The sequence below is a fragment of the Pyxicephalus adspersus genome, chromosome 2 (genome assembly GCF_032062135.1).
Source record: "Pyxicephalus adspersus chromosome 2, UCB_Pads_2.0, whole genome shotgun sequence".
NCBI lineage: Eukaryota > Metazoa > Chordata > Amphibia > Anura > Pyxicephalidae > Pyxicephalus > Pyxicephalus adspersus.
In genome coordinates this window covers 2,759,678-2,779,627 of record NC_092859.1, presented here as the reverse complement: position 1 = coordinate 2,779,627, position 19,950 = coordinate 2,759,678, and the positions used below count along the sequence as shown (strand labels likewise).

The window sequence follows — 19,950 nt, the reverse complement described above, 5'->3', positions numbered from 1 at the left end:
TCCCAATAGTCACTTTTATAGTTCTTGGAACCCTAATTGCTTCATATCTCATTACAAAGCAAGAACAATCGATGGTCAGTAAGATGATACTGTGATTTAAATCCTCTTAAGGAACTTTCAGGTTCAGATACATCAAGATTTTAAGTAGAGGAAGCATTAATGCTTTCTTGTACTAATAGTCAACTTTCTTGTGATTGTGCTTTCAAATACCTACATTTATTTAACATCTCCTTTTCAGAAGACTGAAATCCTTTTCCACCTGTAGCTCCCATCTCACAGTTGTCTTTATATTTTATGGAACTTTGATTTGCCGCGTATCTGATATCAAAGGAAGGACAATCACAGATAATTGGTAAGATGGTGTCAATGTTATACACGGTTTTGACTCCCCTTTTAAATTTTTTATATACATCTGGAGATATAAAGATATCAAGGACATTGTAAAAAATGTTTTATGTAACCAAAGAATTGATATTTGAAACCTGACAAAAACACTTGCCTCACAATATCTACAATAAATCTGGAGTGCCAAATAATGGATCATTACCGAAGCCCAGAAGCAAGCAGCCTAATTTACCTCCAGAATTTTTTTCCATTCTATGGTTTCTTCAGTAACTTCATTTTTGTATTTTAAATTCTGCTTCTTTCCTAGATAATCCATGGGTTATCTCTCCTCCAGTTCTTGTCTTTCTAAATTAAACCAATCCTTTATTTCTTCATTAGTAAATGTTAATTCTGCTTTAAGACTACTAGAGACTTCTTAGCTGGAGCACAGGAATATATTTTATTGCCCATACCCTTGTTAGCAAACTTTCTCTCACATTCAACTCAACAGTATCCTGGCTCGGCAAAACTCGGCAATGCTTTGGATCACTGTCAAAGTTTTCTAATCTTGAGATTTGTTGAATTAAAAAGATGAGAAAGTAGTCTCCTGTAACTTTTTTTTAACTTCTAAATCTCCTAATTGATTACAAATGTGCTCAGGCTTGGGTTGCTTATTTTTAATATTGTTAAATGTAATACCTAAACCTAAAATTTACTTGTGTAAAATCATTTAATGCTAAATGTCATGATGTTCTAAGAATATGGGTATGAGACGCTGGGCAGTGTTATACAGGGATAGTTAACACACCACAAAGTGTAAACAAAATACTATACATCAGTTAGAATGTCCCATATTTCTATGGCTCCAATAGAAAACCTTTATTTTTTTTTTCGGGCTATTTTCTATAGTAATAGAGAAAATGTTAGTGCATAAAAAAGCATAAAATGTAAAATGCAAAAAAAAAAGGGGACATTTAGTATAGTTTGACCAATGGCTTGAAGTGTAAAAATAAATCTGGTCTGAGTAATTCTAACCTGCATTTCTTCCTTTTTTGAGCTTAGGATGGAAACTCAGAATTTGACAAATCCAAATCCCAAGAATTATCAGTGGTCACATTGGTATGTCTTCCTCTGTCTTCCAAGAAGGACAGAGCACAGCTTCATGTCGCTTTTCTAAAAAGTGAGGGTTAAACTGCAACAGTTATTAAGGTGACCTAGAAAATAAGTAAAAAAGTGCTTGACATAATTTTGAGTTACCAGGGATCTAGTCATTAAAACGGGGAACACTGTGTTTGCCAGGGTGGCATTGTCTGCTACTACTAACTATAAAAAGTATATAAAAAAGGCCATATATACAGTATGTGCCATTTTCTGCCTCTAATGAACAAAGATTACGGGCATACAAGATTTATCAAGGCTGCATTTTCTGCTACTGACAATTTTGTGGGGTACAAAGAAAAAGGAGCATACAGTATTTGTCAAGATAGATTACATTCACAGTACATATAACATATATTTATTATATTTTCTCTTTTTAAACAACTTTAAATATAAAATGCTGACACTTTATGCAATTTTTCAAACATAAAATACATTTTCTTAAAAATTAGTTAAATTGCAACCATAATTTCTATCAAAGATCACCAAATCAAGTAATTTGTAATTTTTTGTTTTCTTTTAAATGGCTTGCATATAGGAACTAAAACTTGTGCAAATCACATACATTTTTTAACTGGAATTCTTAACTGGATTAACTGGAATTCTCTCTGTTAGTAAAGGAGAAAATAAGATGGCGCTTGGTGTAATTTAATCATTAAATTGTGTGTATTATAATTTTGTTTTTATTTTTTTAATTCACTTTTATGTGATTGGGTATGCAAAGTAAACCCATGGCTAGCTTACTTACTATTTAATATTTTACAAAGTGAACACTTTCCATATTACTGCTCATCATTCTAAATGGTATTTTGTAAAATATATGTTTATTCAGTTTTACAGAAGAAAAAAAATATACATAATTAAATGGAAATTAAAATAGATAATAAAATAGAGTACCAAAAGGGAATCACAGTAGCCATATAACTAAATGTTATTTTATTAATTTCTATGTTATACATAAAACATACATAAGCAATGTGACCACATCCTTCTTTTTGGGATTTTCCAGCATGGCTGTGTACAATCTGCTGCTCTTCACATTGGTGCTTATAATATACATTGTGACAATATATGGAAACTTCATGATCATCGTGCTGGTATATTACAGTAAGACCCTCCACTCTCCCATGTACTTCTTCCTCCCCCAACTCTCTATATCTGACATCTTGCTGATCACAGATATTGCTCCTATCATGTTAAATATTATTCTACATGAGCGGACCTCCATATCATTTCCTGGCTGTATTACTCAGTATTATGTCTTATCTAGCTATCTGCTCTCCTCTCCATAAAGGACCTTATTTACAAAAGCTCTCCAAGACTGAAGGAGATACTTTTTCCACAGTGAAGCTAGGTGATCCAGCAATCCTGGAATTGATCTTGTCCAGGATAGAAATCTAATACCAAATGACTTTTAGGATATCCATTCCAGGTTAGCTGGTTAACCAAGCTTCACTGATAAAAGTGTATCCTCTCCAGTCTCGGAGAGCTTTAATAAACCAGGCCCTATGTCTTGTTTATAAACCATGTGCTTTGTATGAAATCAGTTCTTACATCCTGGCTGTTGGGTTGTTCCTTGACATTTGCTGCAACACTTAGCATATACCTACTGGAATTCTGTGGACCAAATAGTATTACTCATTTCTACCGTGATTTAAATTCTTTAATTGAACTTTCTTGTTCAGATACACACAAAGTTCAATTGGAAGCAACCTCACTGTGCTTTCCTGTACCAATATTTAAAACCTCAGCCTAATAGATCAATACCATAGCCTACAAAAATACAAACAGACTAATTTCCAGTCTCCAGGTATTTATTCTATTCTGTGGTTTCTTCAGTTTCCCCTTTCAAAACTGTAAGAACATTATATTCTATCTAAAGTTTCTTTTATTTAGGTCTATCTCTCGTCTATCCCCGGTTTCTTCCATACTGAATCATACAAATGTGTTTTTCTCTAGGAGTAAATATTAATATTCTATTAGGATTATTATAGAATTATTGGATCCAGCAAACATGGAGCTATTTGTTGACCGTACCTTTTCTAGCAAACTTCGTGTTACATTGGATTACACAGTACCCTGTTTTGGCAAAACTTCCTTGAGCTTTGGATCACCTTCAAGGTTTTCTGCACTTATGGACACTGATTTGTTAATGTATTCGATAAAATAGCTTTTAAAAAAGGTCTCTTATTTTCTTAAACTTTCATAACCTTTGACTAAAATTCCTTTTGTAAAAGCAATTAGCAAATGTGCTCAGGCTTGGTTTGTAGGGTCTGCCAAATCTTTGATGACCTCAGCTTTATTGTGTTGAATCTTTATATAAAATCCTGGCCTTTTCCTATGCTAATAGACAAAATGTTGTTAAAATTCAACAAAGCAAAAAGAAAAAAATCTGTGCACCAGGGAAAGGGTTCTTTTTTTAAAGGGAAAACACAATCCTTAAAATGAGTGTGGTATGAAAAAATGTGATTTTCAAGAGACAATAATTTAGGAGTATATTTTGTGAGATTCATTTTAAACAGTACCACACTCTATTAAGTAATTTAAGCAATAAACATTTAATAAATGTTAAAAATTGCATGTAGCATCTCGCATTCTACAAATCACTGCTCCATCCTGGAAACCTTAAAATTCCCACAATATTTTCCAAAATGATTCTTGGTAGCATTTGGCAATTAGCAATTCAATAGGTAGAAATTAAAAGAGACGAGACAGGTTTTGTTTTTTAAAATATGCTGTAAAATTTAGTGTTTAATCTGAGAAATAATAGCCACAAATATTGAACAGTGGCTAGATAGTATGTAAGCAGGTTTCATCTTGGAAATAAATTTGTAATGTGAAGGGACAATAGTCACAAACGCTGTTCAGTGGCTGGACAGTATATATTCAGTATATAACTGTGGTCATGCTACAAAATAAAAGCAAGAGACTATATCTTGTAGTAAAAGTTTTATAACATGAGAGACACATAGCCACAAAAATAGTACTGTGACCAGCCAGTATGTAAGCAGTTTGATTATATCACTATTTAAATGGTAGATTAGGAAGGATTCTTTATTCAATTAAATTATATTTTTTACTGACATTAGCCACAAAGCTGCTTTAAGTTTAAAATAGAAAAAACATTTTTCTTTTTGAATAAAGGGAAAATACCCAGGAATATTGTTAAATGACTGAACTGTATGTAAGCATTATTTGGTTGGGCTACATTATAAAGTAGGAAACTTTAATGTGTATTATTTGAGTAGTGCGGGTGAATTTTCCATAATGCAGTTGTATGGTTGTTTGGCTGATCCCCACAGAACCAAGGGATCCGTGTCTTCTTCTGTGTCACCCACCTTGCACTCCTCTCCAGCCAGCAGCAGCTATGTCCAGGAATCCCATTCACCGTTTACTCTTGTCTGTACCATGTGACTTCCCAAGAGCTGCCCCATTACCACACAGGACCAGAATATTCAGCAGACACGCTCCATCTGCTGGCAGAAGTGTAAATACCACCTGACACCCATGTGCTCTAGCTCTAACTCTTTGGTTTGGTTTTGGCTACTCCAAAGCATAAGTTGAGCAATTGCTTCTGTTTGTCCAAACATAGGCCAATTCAAGCAACACTAATCTATACTCTATAAAAGACTGTACTCAAACACTGAAAATCCAACTCTCTCTCATATAAAATATTGACAAGCAATCTCTATACATTTTTTACAGATGGATCATACTTTAAGAGTTTTAGGCTGCTGACCATATAAAACAATATGGAATAAACACATTTATCTTACTTTGAAGCAATTCTAGTTAAACTATCAGACATCACTAAACAATGAATAAGCATCCCATAGCAATAGGAAGAATTGAAAGAATGGTCTGCTATAAAGTTTGCATATCTGTTTAATTCTTTAAATTCTATATTGATCCCTTTAGATTTATTGATTATTTTGGGCTATCGAAATATTTTTGTTGTATTGCATCCTCAACCCCATGCAGCCCCATGCAACCCTATGCTTGAAATCTCCCTAAAGTAGCTTAACGATGGAAAGGAATGGAAAGGTCAGGTGAATGTGATGAGTTGACCACTCCAGGACCTTCACTTTTTGTGCTGTAACTAAAGCAACTAACCTAGAGTGATGGAGAGGTCAAGAGAATGGGATGATCACTGCAGAGCCCCTTTATTTTGTGCTGCAAGCACTGAAGGGTCATCTTGGCCCAATATTTTACAAAATTGTAATATTAGAAAGTTCAATTGCACCCCATGCACAGCCTCCAGCTTTCCATTGATATTGATTGTTGATATGCTGCATTTATTTTGCTTTAAGTTTTAACTACATTTTTGCTGCCATAGTCCACCACCTTCCCCTCCTTATGGGAACAGTAGAAATCCACCTCCATATTTCACAGTAGGGATGTTTGGCTTTTCTTCATAGACCTTCTCACCTCATAGCATTTAGGGTTATGGTCTTAAAGTTTACTTTTGGTTCAGCCCCTCCAAATAATTTCAGTCTACATGTTTTGTGGATTTTATGCAGTGTTTGGCATATTCTAAGTGGGCTGTTTGGTGGCATTGGTGCTGCCAGATTCGCTAATCTTTTATTAATTCTGCTATGGTCATACAAATGTTTCGCAAAGCTGCCTTCATGTCTTTGTTCCTCAGACTGTAAATGAAAGGATTTAAAAAAGGGATAAACACCGTATACAACAAAGCCAGAATCTTACTGATGACCTCTGACTGGCCCTCATTTGGAATGACATAAATTGCACTAAGAGTCCCATAAAATATAGACACAACTGTCAGGTGGGAGCTACAAGTAGAAAAAGTTTTACGTCTTCCAGAGACTGAAGATATCTTTAATATTGCTGAAACAATGTACGTATATGAGACTATTATCACAAACAATGGAATGACAACCACTGGAATACACAGCAAGGTGGTTTCCATCTCAACAATAGACACATCTGAGCAAGAAAGCTGAACCAGAGGGTAAAGATCACAGTAAAAATGTTCTATAGTATTTGGCCCGCAGAATTGTAGCTGAGATATGCCAAGAGTTAAGATCAACGCAACAATGCAACTTAAAAGCCAGGATGCCAAAATTAACTTAATAGAAAGCATGTGGTTCATAATTGAGGCATAATGCAGAGGTGAGCAGATGGCTAGATAGCGGTCATAGGCCATCACCATGAGAAGAAGACATTCAGATGTTCCAGAGAAGCTAAAGAAATAAAACTGAGTGATACAGCTAATAAATGATATGGAAGCCTGTTCGTGTAGTACAAGTTTTAGCATGTTAGGGGCAATATCTGTGGTCAACATGATGTCACTTATAGAAAGATGGCTGAGCAAGAAGTACATTGGAGAATGGAGGGTCTTGCTGTAGGACACCAGAGCAATGTTTAAGAGGTTTCCACATATTGTCCCAATGTATATAAAAAGAAGAAGTGTGAAAAGGAGCAGATTCAATTTTCCTAGATTGTGGAATCCTTCCAAGAAAATTGTGGTAACATTGTTCTTATATGTACTCTGGGAGTCATAAAAAGAACAAAGACAGAATGTAATTAACATGATTATATAATACAAAATATAATATACTGTACTAATAGTATACATCAGAGTTTCTCAACTATGGTTCTTCAAGAGGGGTTCTTGAGCAATGAGCAATTTGTGCTTCTTAGTCAGTTTAAAGTAGCAACAATGATGTTTTTGGCTATCTGTAAGAGTGGTATCTTCCCAATGGCCAGCAATGTAAGAGGAATTCTTCCCACTGACCATCACACTAATATACTGTGATGTGTAGTTATAGTAATTATAGAAGGGGTTGCCTAAAGACCTGAAAGTAATTTCAAGGGTTCCCTCAGGGGAAAGAATGGTATACAGTTATGTAAATTCTTTAACTGAGAATCAACTGTTATTTGTTTAAAATATGTCTATTTAATTCTACCCTGTTCATGGGCTGACAACACTGCTTTGTGATTTCATGGCAAAATGAACAGATTTGTTACCCTAAAAACAAGAAGAGCAATCATACATCCACTGGCAGGATCAATCGGTAATAAAACAATTTTACAGGCAGGACTCAAAAATAATGAAATTATATGAAACTTGTGAAGCAGATAATATTGATTATATTGATATAATATCACCGGGCAGGGAATGGAGAACAATAGGTACTAAGTGAACAGTTGGTTCCTGAAGGTCATAGTGTTGGAAGCAGGTCAAATGGGCAGGTGCAAGCATCTTAATTACTTTGACAAGGGCCAAATTGTGGGTTCTAGATGACTGGGTAAATGCATCTCCCAACTGGAAGATCTTGAGGGGTATTCCCAGTATGCAGTGGCCTTTGAAAGGTCTAATGGTAATAAGGGGTGCCTAAAGGATCTTTGATCTGTTTAGCAAAAGGCTAGACCTGCAGATCTGACCCTGTAAAAGAGCAACTGTAGCGCAAATTCGATTAAAGTCCTTCTAGAGAAAGGTGTAAGAACACATTGCGCATTTCAGCTTGCTGTCTATGGGACTTTATAGCCCATGCTGGCCCATGCTGGCTACTGCTAAAAGTGCCTAAACTGCTGTCTAACCATAAGGGCTGGACCATGGAAAAAATGGAAGATGGTGGTCTGGGCTGTTGAATCACACTTTATTGAAGATAATGTGAATGAGTGGGTGCATTATTTACTTGAGAGGTGGCAGCAGGGCATACTATGGGCAGAAGACAGACCAGCAGAGGCTTAGGTAGGTAAGAGTTATTTTGGCTGGCCAGAGTAGACCTACACAATATTATAGGGAATTTCGGCCTAATATTGTTTGGCGTGTCCGGTTTTGCCTATAGGTAAACTTTAAGTAGATCTAAACCAAATAACCAGGATAACCATTTTGTTTTGATAAAATGGTGGGCATTATGAATATGGTTGTGTTCTTGTTTGATTTCAGACTTTGTCAGCTGTTTTGTTGGCTACATACACATAAAGACATTTTCATATGATCTGCACACTATTGCTTTAGTGTGGACTAAAATTGGATCATTGGAGCATTCTTGTGCAATGTGTGTTATTATAAACATTTATGGTCTCAACCAAGGGGTGTATGTGACAGGGTGACAATGCTGGAGGACAATGCAATTTTTGAATTTACATATTAATTTCTATATGCAACACTAGTAATCGGGGTTTAGGGTTTGGGCAACTGGGTTTAAATCTGTAAATACATAATGCTAATAATAATATTAGCATAATAATAATAAGTACATAGGAGGTTTTTTAGCCCTGTGGTTTAAAGAATCAGAAATTCAATTTTCATTAAGTTTTTAGCCTTAATTAAGTTATAAATATTACATGGCACACCATAATACATTGTACTCAATTCACATGAAGGCCCACTCATGGAGAACTAAAATAAGCACATTGGAGGCAATATTTGTGTTTAACATGGAACCAGATACAGGGATATGGTCGAAAAATAATTAAATCAAAGAGTAGAGTCTTGCTGTAAGCCATCAGCATGATGATCAATATACACATCAGAAAGTATATCATTAGGAATAAAGTGAAAAGGAGTAGATTTGTATTTTTTAGGTTGTGAAGTTCCACAAAGAAGAATAGTGTAGCATTCTTTCTGTATGTATCCTGATTATCATAAGAGAACAAAATCATTTTACATGAAAATGAAATGAAAATGAGTATCCAAGGTGGTATTAATATTATTACTATAAACTGCCTGCAAACATAGAAAAAACATATATATATTATACTTACTTTATTTAATATTGATCTCTTGTAAAAATCCATGTGGTTAAATGCTTACTGAAAAATTAAATAAGCAAATCAGTTATTAAATATGTTTTTTATGTTAAAAGTAATATGGGTGATGGTCTTCTTAAAAGGGTTTCATATTTTTAGAACAAAGGAAATAATGAAGGAAAGCATTCCTGATTTATAATACACACAAATATTGATAACGCCCTCATGGTTCTTATGCGATTCTGCATTGGTGGAGTCCATCCAGTTGTACACAGTCCTATATATGTATTCATAATTATGCAAGGGACATTTGTGATTCTGCAGAGAGCACACCAGATCCCCCTGTGTTTAATTTGTTGATCTAAAATAAAATGTTTGTATTAGATTTTGTGTTCCTTCAATAAAGATTCTATGTGAATCAATTTTATCATTTCATTTTGTGGAAGGTAACTTTTTTTTAATTTTTTCATTTTGAAAGACTGAAAAAAATGTATATTTTGGATTAGTTCAGCCCTTTAAAATGTTGGGTGACCCATATGATCTTTTGTAATATTTAAGAGTCTATTACATATTGAGAAGGATTACTGACATTGGGTCTGATTTATTAAAGCTCTCCAAGAATGGAGAAAATAGAAAATGATGAGAGAACCATCTAACCTTGAATAAATTTGTTCAAGGATTGAAAACATTTGCCAAAGAAGAGCAAACAATTTTATGAAATCTATTCTAGGTTTGCTGGGTCACCCAGCTTCTTTCCTGATAGTCCAACTTCTCCAGTCTTGGAGAGCTTTAGCCTCCTGAGCGGTAGGCCCGAGTGTGGCTCATGATAAAAGAAAAACACAGCAAAAAATAAAAAAATAACCTGGTCCTTTCAGCATCCTCCGGCATCCTCCAATGTCCTGCCATCCTCTGGCCATGTCCTCCTTATCCATCTGCCCCCTGGCAAGTGCACTGACGTTCCCCGGGAGTTACTGGCGATGTTTGTGTGTGTAAAATGTATTGAAAATTTAATTTAATTTATTTTACAGTAAAATATAATAGTATGAGTATAATAAAGTTTAAAACACAAAATCATAGCAAAGTTTAATAACATATTTATTTTTTATCAATTTTCTTTTATTTGTTATTTTGACATGATTTTGTGTTTCACACTTTAATATACTCATACTATTATATTTTACTGTAAAAAACATTTTCCTGAAAGACAATGTACTGCTTTAAGACATATACAAAGAAATGAACCACCCAGGAGGCTAATAAATCAGGACCATTACATACTAATTTTGTTTTTAGGTGCAGTGCTTTTTAATAATGATATATAATATTTAATAGGAAACACAACAACCTACTCAAAGAAACTTACCTGTCCTGCAAGCCCGCGGTGTCCCTGGGGATCCCAGCTGCAAAGAGAGACGCCGCTGCTGCAGGCAGCATGGCCAAGGCTGTTGCCCTGCTCGCAGCATGTCTCTCTCTGCAGGTGGAGGGATCCGTCCTGGCCAAACTACTGTTCGGCAAGGAGGCAACCCTTGCATCTCTATAGACGTGAATACAGAAAGTCCTGTTCTCAGCACTCCTTTGGATGTGCAAAGTAGGGCACATCCCAGGGGTGCTATGGGAAGAGGTGAGCGCGCTCTCATGCGTGCTTCTTGTACCCCCCGAGGGCGTGGCACTCGGCTGCCTCGCCATGCAGGGGATTCAGTTACCCTCCAATCAAATGGCACCAGTTGATGCGAGGTCATTGGTCACTCTGGCCATTTAAGGAGAACCTGTCCTGATCACCAATGCCTACTATAAGCCTCTGGGAACATAGTGTGCTAGGGTGCGTCCTTGTGTTGGTTTATGTTAATTCCGTTTGTCATTACCATAGCGACCTGGTCTGAAACCTGACTCTTGCCTGAACTCTGCCTGCCCTGACCTCAGATTGTTTGTGACCATTCTTGTCTGCTGCCTGCCCTGACCTCGCATTGTTCCTGACCTGTCTTGTCGGACTTAACCCTTATCTTGTTTTATGACAATAATAAAACTTGATAAAAGGCTATTTGGAGTTGGCTGTGGTTTGTGTGCCCAGGCACATTACACCTACCTTTTAGTTATATAGAATAAGAAAGGGTCCCTACACAAAAGCAAAATGAGAGTAAATCTACCTGAGATGACCTATGGATAGTCGTACAAACCTTTTAGGATGCAGTTAAAAGTTAATAAAAATGGAAATCTTAAAGAGAATCCCATTGTGTAACTCCATTGACATCAGTTTGTTTATAGCATAATATTTGTGCACAATACTTTTTATGGTGTTAGTTGTTGGTAAGTTGAGTTGTATGCCATCATATACATCACTATCATTTAATACATTTTTAAAAACCATATAGTGGCTTCAAAATGACAAAGTGAAAGCTGGCTTCACAATGAAAAAGTGAAAAAAGAATTTTAGACACTTTTGTAAATTTATAAAAAAAAAAAATGAAATTTCAAATTTCCATAGGTATTCAGACCTTTTCCAACAACACTTGAAATGTAGTTCAGTTTCCTTCCATTTATTTTGATCATTGCTGAGATGCTTTTGCACCTTGTTTGGAGTCCACTAATGGTAAGTTGATTAGACTTGATTTGGGAAGTCTACACACCTTTCTATAGAAGCCTCTAAAAAAACTTACAATGTATATCATAACAAAAACCAAGCCAAAAACCAAGGTCAGTGGAATAGCCTTCAGAGCTTAGGGTCATGATCCAACCTGACTGAGCATAGGAGGATTTGCAGAAATGGCAGAAAATCACCCAATTTAGGTGTGCAAAGCCTATTGCATCATCACCCAAGAATATTGAGATTGTAAATGATTTCAGTTGTTTCTCTCTTTAATTATTTTATAAAATTTACTAAAAATCTGTTTTTACTTTTTTTATGGGGTTCTCAGTGCAGAATATTAATAAAAAAAAATAATTATAACATTAGACAACAACAAAGCAAACTGGAAAAATAGAGGGGGTCTAAATACTTTCTGAAGTTCTCACCAGAGGATGCCAATCCTGACTGCCATAGATACAAGATTGATTGGGTTTAACATTACCCCTTATGGGATTTTAGGCATATCAAAACATGCAAAAATAGCATAAAAAATGAAATGCAAGATTCATATTCACACCAGGAAAAAAACGAATTTATGAAATACCTAAATATCACAAACAACTGATAAAATGTATTAATTTCCTGGTACTTAAAGAGTCCCATTACCAATGCTATGGTAATACAATCATAGCATACCTGGCATGGTTGTAGGGGACCATATCCCATCTATATATTCTAAAAAAGCAAAGTGAGCGAGTTTCGTGAGATCGCCACGATCTCCTTGCGAATTGGGCTGTTCTTGCTTACCGAAATTGTAGAGAACGGCCAATGTAAATTCGACCAAACAAAAAAATAAAAGATTGCGGGCTGTGCTGATCAATGAATGCAGTGCCAGCTGCAGTCATTGATCACTGCTGGGGATCATAATGATTTCCTCAATCGTCCGATGGTTTCGCAAAATCAGTTCGCTGAAATTTTGTGGACCAATCTGAAAATCAAGGAAATTTTCCAGCACACTGAAACCTCCTTTGGAATTGAATACCACTGAAGGCCAAATAAATAGTATCTGGATGATCATAAAGTTCTTCGTGAGTTTGGGATTCAACTACAAGTTACACTTTATGGGACAATACTTTGCAGTCCTAACTCATTAGAATATGGGAATGGACTGAGGATAGTAATGGGAATTCATTTCTACAAGTACTGAATGACAGTGTATGAATAGAAACTCTGCAATTTCTCATTAGACTCAACAGTCACTACTACAATATTAGTGATAACATTGGGCTATTGCTTTAAAATACCATATCATGGATAAATATAGAAATTAGAAAAGGTAAGTCCACTATTTGGCTAGGAGACTAGGAAAGATTATCATGAAATTCATTCTGTTTCTTTGGAAAAGTGTAAATTGTTGATGTTTGGTGAAATATATAATGATCTTTTTCAGTGTTGAAATATGATTGAATGTAAATATACGGTACTTCCGATTTTGTCTTTTCCGATTTTTGTATTTATGTATTTACATCAGGGATCCCCTTTGCTCAGCCACACATTTAATAAATTGCTATACAAATCTAAAGAATCAATAAATCATTATGAAATGTCAAACTGTAAAACAAACAGCCAAATTTCAGGCAGCTGTGCACATTAAGATGAGTATATATAAGAGTGTTGTCTGACTTGCTTTTTCCTTTGTCTTTTTTTTGACTTGGGAGATACCTTGATAGGTCTACATTGCATATTGGTTCTTTAAGTATTTTTTGAATGCAATATTTCTTTGGCCATTTTTTAAAATATTTTGGCTTCATATGGAAGTGTTAAGCTACGTACACACGTCAGATTTTTATCGCCCGATAATCGGCATCGGCCAATTATCGGGCGAAAATCTGCCGTGTGTACAGTCGGTGTCGTCCATCGTCCGGACGACCGACCTGCTGGATCCACGGACGATGGACGACAGCCGATCCTAATGAAAGGGAAGGGGAGAGCGCGCAGCAGGGTGCCGCTCCGTCGCTCTCCCCCTCCCCTCTCCATAGAGCAGAACGGTGCTGTATGTACAGTACCGTTCATTCATCTTGCAGCCCCTTGTCGTTGGAAAGGATCGTGAAAGATCCTTTCCAACGACAAAAATTGCAAGTGTGTACGCAGCTTTACAGGTTGAAATGTGTTTGTGTGATTTGTTTTTTATTTGTATTTTGCCAGGTAAATTTAGTGGTGTCTGTGTGGTTTCTATATTTGTTTATGACCTTTTTGAAAATGTGGTTATCTTGAATAAAGTTGTTTTAAAATGTAATTTTTATGTGATCTTCTTTACAATTCCCCAGCATCCTTAACCTTGGGTGATCCAACAGACCCACAACTTAACAAGTAAATTGTGATTGCTTTTGAATATTGTCTTTTTCTGAATCCTTGAAAGGCTAAAAACAGCACAATTGTCCTATTAATACTCAGGTGTTCTATGTGCAATGTTATGTGCGTGAACCCGATACGTGTGCGTGAATTGTGTTCCCCAGCAGTTCAAAAACGCCCGCCAGAGAAGTTGCTTTATCATTCGGGTAGTTTTTTTTGTTTTTTTTTATGTGTAGATTGTTTGTTTTGCTTCATGTGCACTCACGTATGTACATACATGCATGTATGTATGTATACGTTTGTGTGTGTGTGTGTGTGTATGTGTAGGAAGAAATAGATAAAGAGGTTTTTTTTAACTTCAAATTGAGAAGATTGCCTATTTCTTCTTAGGATTTCTGTTGTCATAAGGTTGTCTCAAAGCTAGTTCAAGACTTTTTAAAGGAAAGCGTGCAGCCTTCACTTTCAAAAAATACAATCCAGCACCACCTATTTGCCAACAAAACACGATTTAACATGCTGCTTAACACATCCTAATAATTGAATCTATTCTGTAACTGGATGATAACATCTCTCCATCAATGAATGATATTGCTTCTGGTTAGAGGAGGAATCCACCTTTATGTGCTTCCACTACCAAGCTGAGGTGAGGAAGTTAATATATAATGGGCCAAGGTCTAAAATGGCATTCAAACTGCATAAACACCCTGAAAGACTGGAAAAGCAATAAAAATATGTTTTGCACAAAGTTTATTTGTCTCTGGAAGTTTTATATACTAATACTATTTGAATTATGTAAACACCTAAATAATGCATACACGCCAGTATTTATCAGCATTAAGTTAAGCAACAACACAACATCTGTTCATTTCTAAGAGTGTCTGACCCTGCTTGTGAGCTTGGCAATCAATGTGCTTTGATGTGCTTGGAACCTGGACCTGGACCTGGACCTCCTTCCATCACCATCAGGTGTGTTAGAATGAGTATGCAACTCAGCTGGACAACTAATTCACAACCAGTTTGTACAACAAGTGGAAGTGTGTTTGTATACAATAGTGCTAAGATCAGGCAGCACAGCACAATGACAACAAACCGATAACACAACTACAAATGTACACAGGAGTTGTGTGGGGGCAAATCAACATGAGTGCAAATGTCAGATTATAAAAAAGAAATAAAAAAACAAAGAAATAAAATCATGACAATTTATTCAGAAAAGGAATATGTACATAATATATTCAAATACCAATATGTGACAAAGGCAACGAGGGGGTTAAGTAGGAGTTTGGTGTGGAAAACCATGCAGAAACCATGCAGACATTTGTACTCAATACTTGTAGAAAAAATGACAAAACATTGCTGAAGAATTGCTAAACTACAGAAACTGGCATTACAGACCAGGCACAAAAACATTGCAGCAACAGATGAAACTAACAATAATGAGGATTACAAAGTCACATCAATGCATAACATCCAAGCAAACTTACTCCCCCCCACACACACACACACACACACACCAGTCCAGGTAAAATAGTACTTATTAAAATGCATATGTATTTGTATACATTTAAATGTACCTTGACATACACACACAAGTGAAATCACTAAATGTTCCTTAATACATGTATTATAACATGTTTGCCTATAATCCTTTACTAAAATATTTGATTTCTCTAAAGTCAAACTGGACCGAAATTTTTATGAGGTCATAAATGTTTGTTCACTTATTTTTTACACTCATACTGTTGTGTGATGACATATTTGAAAGTGTCACTTTGTATATATCCAGCTTGATAGAAATGAGTTTGCAGTGTTGCAACCAAAAGAAAAAGTAACAAGAATTGCAACAAATGAAACTATAAATGAAGCAATTAGAGTAGAATGTAACATAAAAAAGTAACTCTTATAAAAAAAAAAAATCAAGCATTAAAGACTTAAACTGACCTATAAAATGGACTGGAGAAGAACAGAACAGCGCGCAGGTGTGCGCTAATCAATTGCTATCACCATCATTGAGGTTAAAAGCTCCTGAGTTGTGCAGCTGAAAATTTATAGCCTTAATTGGCGCATTCGCAATCCTTGCGGGGAAACCGGCAGGCGAGTTCGCGAGAACTCGGGCCAGACTCACGGTAATAGACTTCACGGTAATAGAATAGCGTACGTGCATCTCATTGATGAATCAGGACCTTTAACACTACTACAAATGCACAGAGTTGTATAGAACAGTTGCAGCAAATCAACATGAGTGAAGTATGTTAAGGGAAAAGCTTATTGAGCAAAAGTCAGACTATTAAAAAAAATAAAAAAATGGTAATTTATTCATAAAAGGAAAACTTACCTAATACATTCAAGTACCAATATGCGACAATGTGACTTTGAGAATGGGACCAGTGAAAGTTGTTTAGTGAAAACCATGCATACCTTTGTACTAAATATTCATGGATAAAATTACAAAACCTTTATTAACAATGATTACATTACATTACAAAACAGGCTGAAGAATTACTAACCAATAGAGACCATCATTTTCAAACAGGCTTACAAAAACATTGCAGCAACAGTTTAAGCTAACATACAATCATGTATTATACAATGTTTGGCAACAATAACTGTTTCAAATATTTGATTTCACTAAAGCTAAACTAGAATGAAATTTGAACCAGATCCAACATGATTTGGAACATTTTTTTCTTTAACATTGATACTATTGTGAGATGTCATATTATAAAGTGCTAATTATTATATATACGGCTTGATATGAATTAGTTTGCACAGTTGCAACCAAACAAAAAAGTATCAAAACAACAACTGCAGCAAATCAAACTATAAATGAAGCATATTGAACTAGTATAATGCAACATAAAACTTTAGGACTTACCAAAAAAAAAAAATGACCGAAACTCATTCCAAATTTGTAGGAATAGCACGGGCAGCATTGCCTTTGATGATTTCACGCTTCAGGTTTGGCTGTATCTGTATTTCAGATTGGGCTACAAAACCGCCCTGCTATTTTTTTAGGATGAACTTAAGACAGAAATGAATTTTTAAGGTGCTGAGTAGGCTTAATTAACATGTCTGGGTGGTCCTTAAATTATTCTCTGGGTTTGAATTGAGATTGGTTTTAAATATTAATACTGGCCCCAGGCTTTCAAAAAAACCTTCAAAGGAACTTTGGTAAGACATTTCTCCAAGCTTTCTTGATATCTTTATTCCTCAGACTGTAAATAAATGGATTAAATAAAGGTGTAAACACTGTATACAACAGGGACAAAGCCTTACTTACTACTTGAGACTTCTCCTTTGGAAGCATGTATGTGGCAATAAGAGTCCCATAAAATATACTTACAACTGCCAAGTGGGAGCTACAAGTAGAAAAAGATTTGAGTCTTCCTGAAAAAGAGGTTATTTTGAGGATGGTTACAACAATGAACATATATGAAGCTACTATCAACACAAATGGTACAACAATCACATGCATGCTAACCACAGTGGCCTCCAGTATAACTATGGATGGATCAGACCAAGAAAGTTTTACCAGAGGATAAAAATCACAGAAAAAATGGTCAATAGTATTAGGCCCACAGAAATGTAGTTGGAGAATGGAAAATGTTATAATGAATGGGATGGAGCAACTTAACAGCCAGGATACAAATGTTAATTTTATGCAAAGTACATGATTCATGATCAAAGCATATTGCAAAGGGGAACAAATGGCTAGATAGCGGTCATAGGACATCAATGTGAGAATAAAACATTCCAACATTTCTGCTGAGGCAAAGATATGAAGCTGTGAGATGCAGCCAGATACAGATATGAAGGTCTGCTCATGTAGTACAATGTTTAGCATGTTAGGGGAAATGTCTGTGGTCAATATGATGTCAGTTACGGAGAGCTGGCTGAGAAAAAAATACATGGGAGTGTGAAGGGATTTGTTGTAATACACAAGTGTGATTATAACGAGATTTCCACATATTGTCAGACAATAAGTCATAAAAAGAATAGTAAATAGCAGAAGTTTAAATCTGTGTAAGTCATGGAAACCCACAAATAATAATGTGGTGATGTTGCTGTTACACAAAATCTGTAAGAAGAAGAAAGAAAAGAATGTAACATCATTTTGCATACATATTTTTTTGTGTCTACGTATATAAAATACATATGCCATAAAAGCATAGGATACATAATTCCTAGGTTTATCTTAGTTTTATTTAGGAATATCCATATCTAGTCTAGCTATACCAATATATTTTGACACTGCCTTGCATTGGTCACCCCAGATTCCATAAGTGATTATGACTGTAATTTTTATACTATACTTGTTTTTTCATACCTTACCAGACCAGATTTGGGTTTATCGGAATTTTTCCCTTTAATTTTTAAAATGACCTTAACATGTTAGAGCCTAAAATGAATTTGTTATTTTATTAATTTTTTTGAATGGATGAAAAAATGATAACAGATGTAACAAAACCTAGCGGAATAAACTTATTGAAAAGTGCAATGTATAAGACAGCAATGGAAATCATTTGCAGAATTAAAGCAAAACCAAAACAAATGGAAAAAAAACAAAAAACTATAATATCATTAAGGATGAGATTTAGGGGTCTATTTAAAGAAAAAAACAAAAGCAAAAACAAAAAAAAAACTGTTTGCCAAACATTTTCTGGTGGAAGCAGATTCTCTGCTTTTAAGTACACCCATATATACTTTAATTATAATATACATTATTCTATCATAAAAGAAGAACAAAATATTTCTATGAATTGGAAAAAAATAAAATAAAACACACTTACTGTATGTACTGCTGAATTTGGGTAAGTATCCATGCAGGATTCACATTTTACTAAAATGAAAAAATTACAATATTCACTTTTGTCTTTATAATTTTATTTTTTAAATCAGAAACATGCTGATACAATTGCTTGGGATTGTGCATCGAAGGCACAGAAAACTGTGAGATGAATAAAATTTAGGCAGAATTGACATTTTTTTAAATGGATGAAACAAAATGCTCTCACATGTTGTAGTAGAATGAAATACATGATGCCAAATTCAGGGGCATCATCTATCCTTATTTTTCTGGAAAGAAGGGGCCTGCATACGGCTGTAAATAAATGCTGTGCTGTATATTTGTGATTTGTTTCTTTTTAATCCAGGCCCATAGTGTCCCTGAAGGAATAGGTGGATCGGGCACTCCATCCCATTTCCAGGCCTGGAATTTGCAATGGCTCTGTAACACTTGGCCCTTAATAATAAGAGGACCAGGTCTTTGAACTGGGAAAGTTGGAGCCTTAAATCGAGTGGCTCAGGTGAACAGGCCGGTGTGTTGGGAGAGCCATGGAGGTTTCCCAAAGCTGAGGTCTGTGGGACCCAAAGAGAAAGCCAGGAGACTTATTTTGTGTTTTTGTTGTAATTCTGTGGATGACTTTGAACCCCTGTGAGGGAAAAACAAATTTGACTTTGACATCATGTATTTCATTCTCTTACATATCCTCCCCCAAGATCACTACCCTGGGAGGGATCTATAATCCGGCGAGGTGATAGACAAACTCCCTTTACTAGCTTTGGTAGCCACATCATTGTCACCTATTGTAGATAGCATTATATATAAAAACAGGGACTAAGCAAAAATGTACCAAATCCTTTAATGCAATTATTACCAAAAACAACAAATACTTTCTTAGTATGTTCAAAGTACTTGAAAGTAAGGAAAAAAAACGTAAATACATAATTTTGTTTTTAAAAGACATAAAATATGTATAATTTGTGTGCATATATACAATTTATAAAAGGCAGAAAAACAACAGCTCAATATTCTTAAAATTAAATGATTT

The 19,950-nt window shown here is 35.3% G+C and overlaps 2 protein-coding genes across 2 annotated transcripts; both read right to left on the bottom strand.

Moving 5' to 3' along the window:
* Positions 1–6,055: 6,055 nt before the first annotated feature.
* On the bottom strand, positions 6,056–7,036 carry LOC140325005 (olfactory receptor 5P68-like). Its single transcript, XM_072403108.1, has one exon. The coding sequence runs from the start codon at positions 7,034–7,036 to the stop codon at positions 6,056–6,058; it is 981 nt and encodes a 326-aa protein (XP_072259209.1).
* A 10,240-nt stretch (positions 7,037–17,276) lies between these two features.
* Positions 17,277–19,696, bottom strand: LOC140325000 (olfactory receptor 11A1-like). The gene is made up of 2 exons (XM_072403103.1): positions 19,604–19,696; positions 17,277–18,197 (listed from the first exon to the last, which is right to left on the bottom strand). Exons 1-2 carry the CDS (start codon positions 19,694–19,696, stop codon positions 17,277–17,279), a joined length of 1,014 nt encoding a protein of 337 aa, XP_072259204.1.
* Between the last annotated feature and the right edge of the window lie 254 nt (positions 19,697–19,950).

What these genes read in the sequence shown, in the direction of transcription:
- LOC140325005 (XM_072403108.1), bottom strand. Translation starts at nt 7,036, where the DNA reads ATGTTAATTACATTCTGTCTTTGTTCTTTTTATGACTCCCAGAGTACA.
- LOC140325000 (XM_072403103.1), bottom strand. Translation starts at nt 19,696, where the DNA reads ATGATGTGGCTACCAAAGCTAGTAAAGGGAGTTTGTCTATCACCTCGC. An exon ending in GTGATCTTGGGGGAGGATAT is followed by an intron (nt 18,198 to 19,603) that starts GTAAGAGAATGA and finishes TTCTTCTTACAG; the next exon opens with ATTTTGTGTAACAGCAACAT.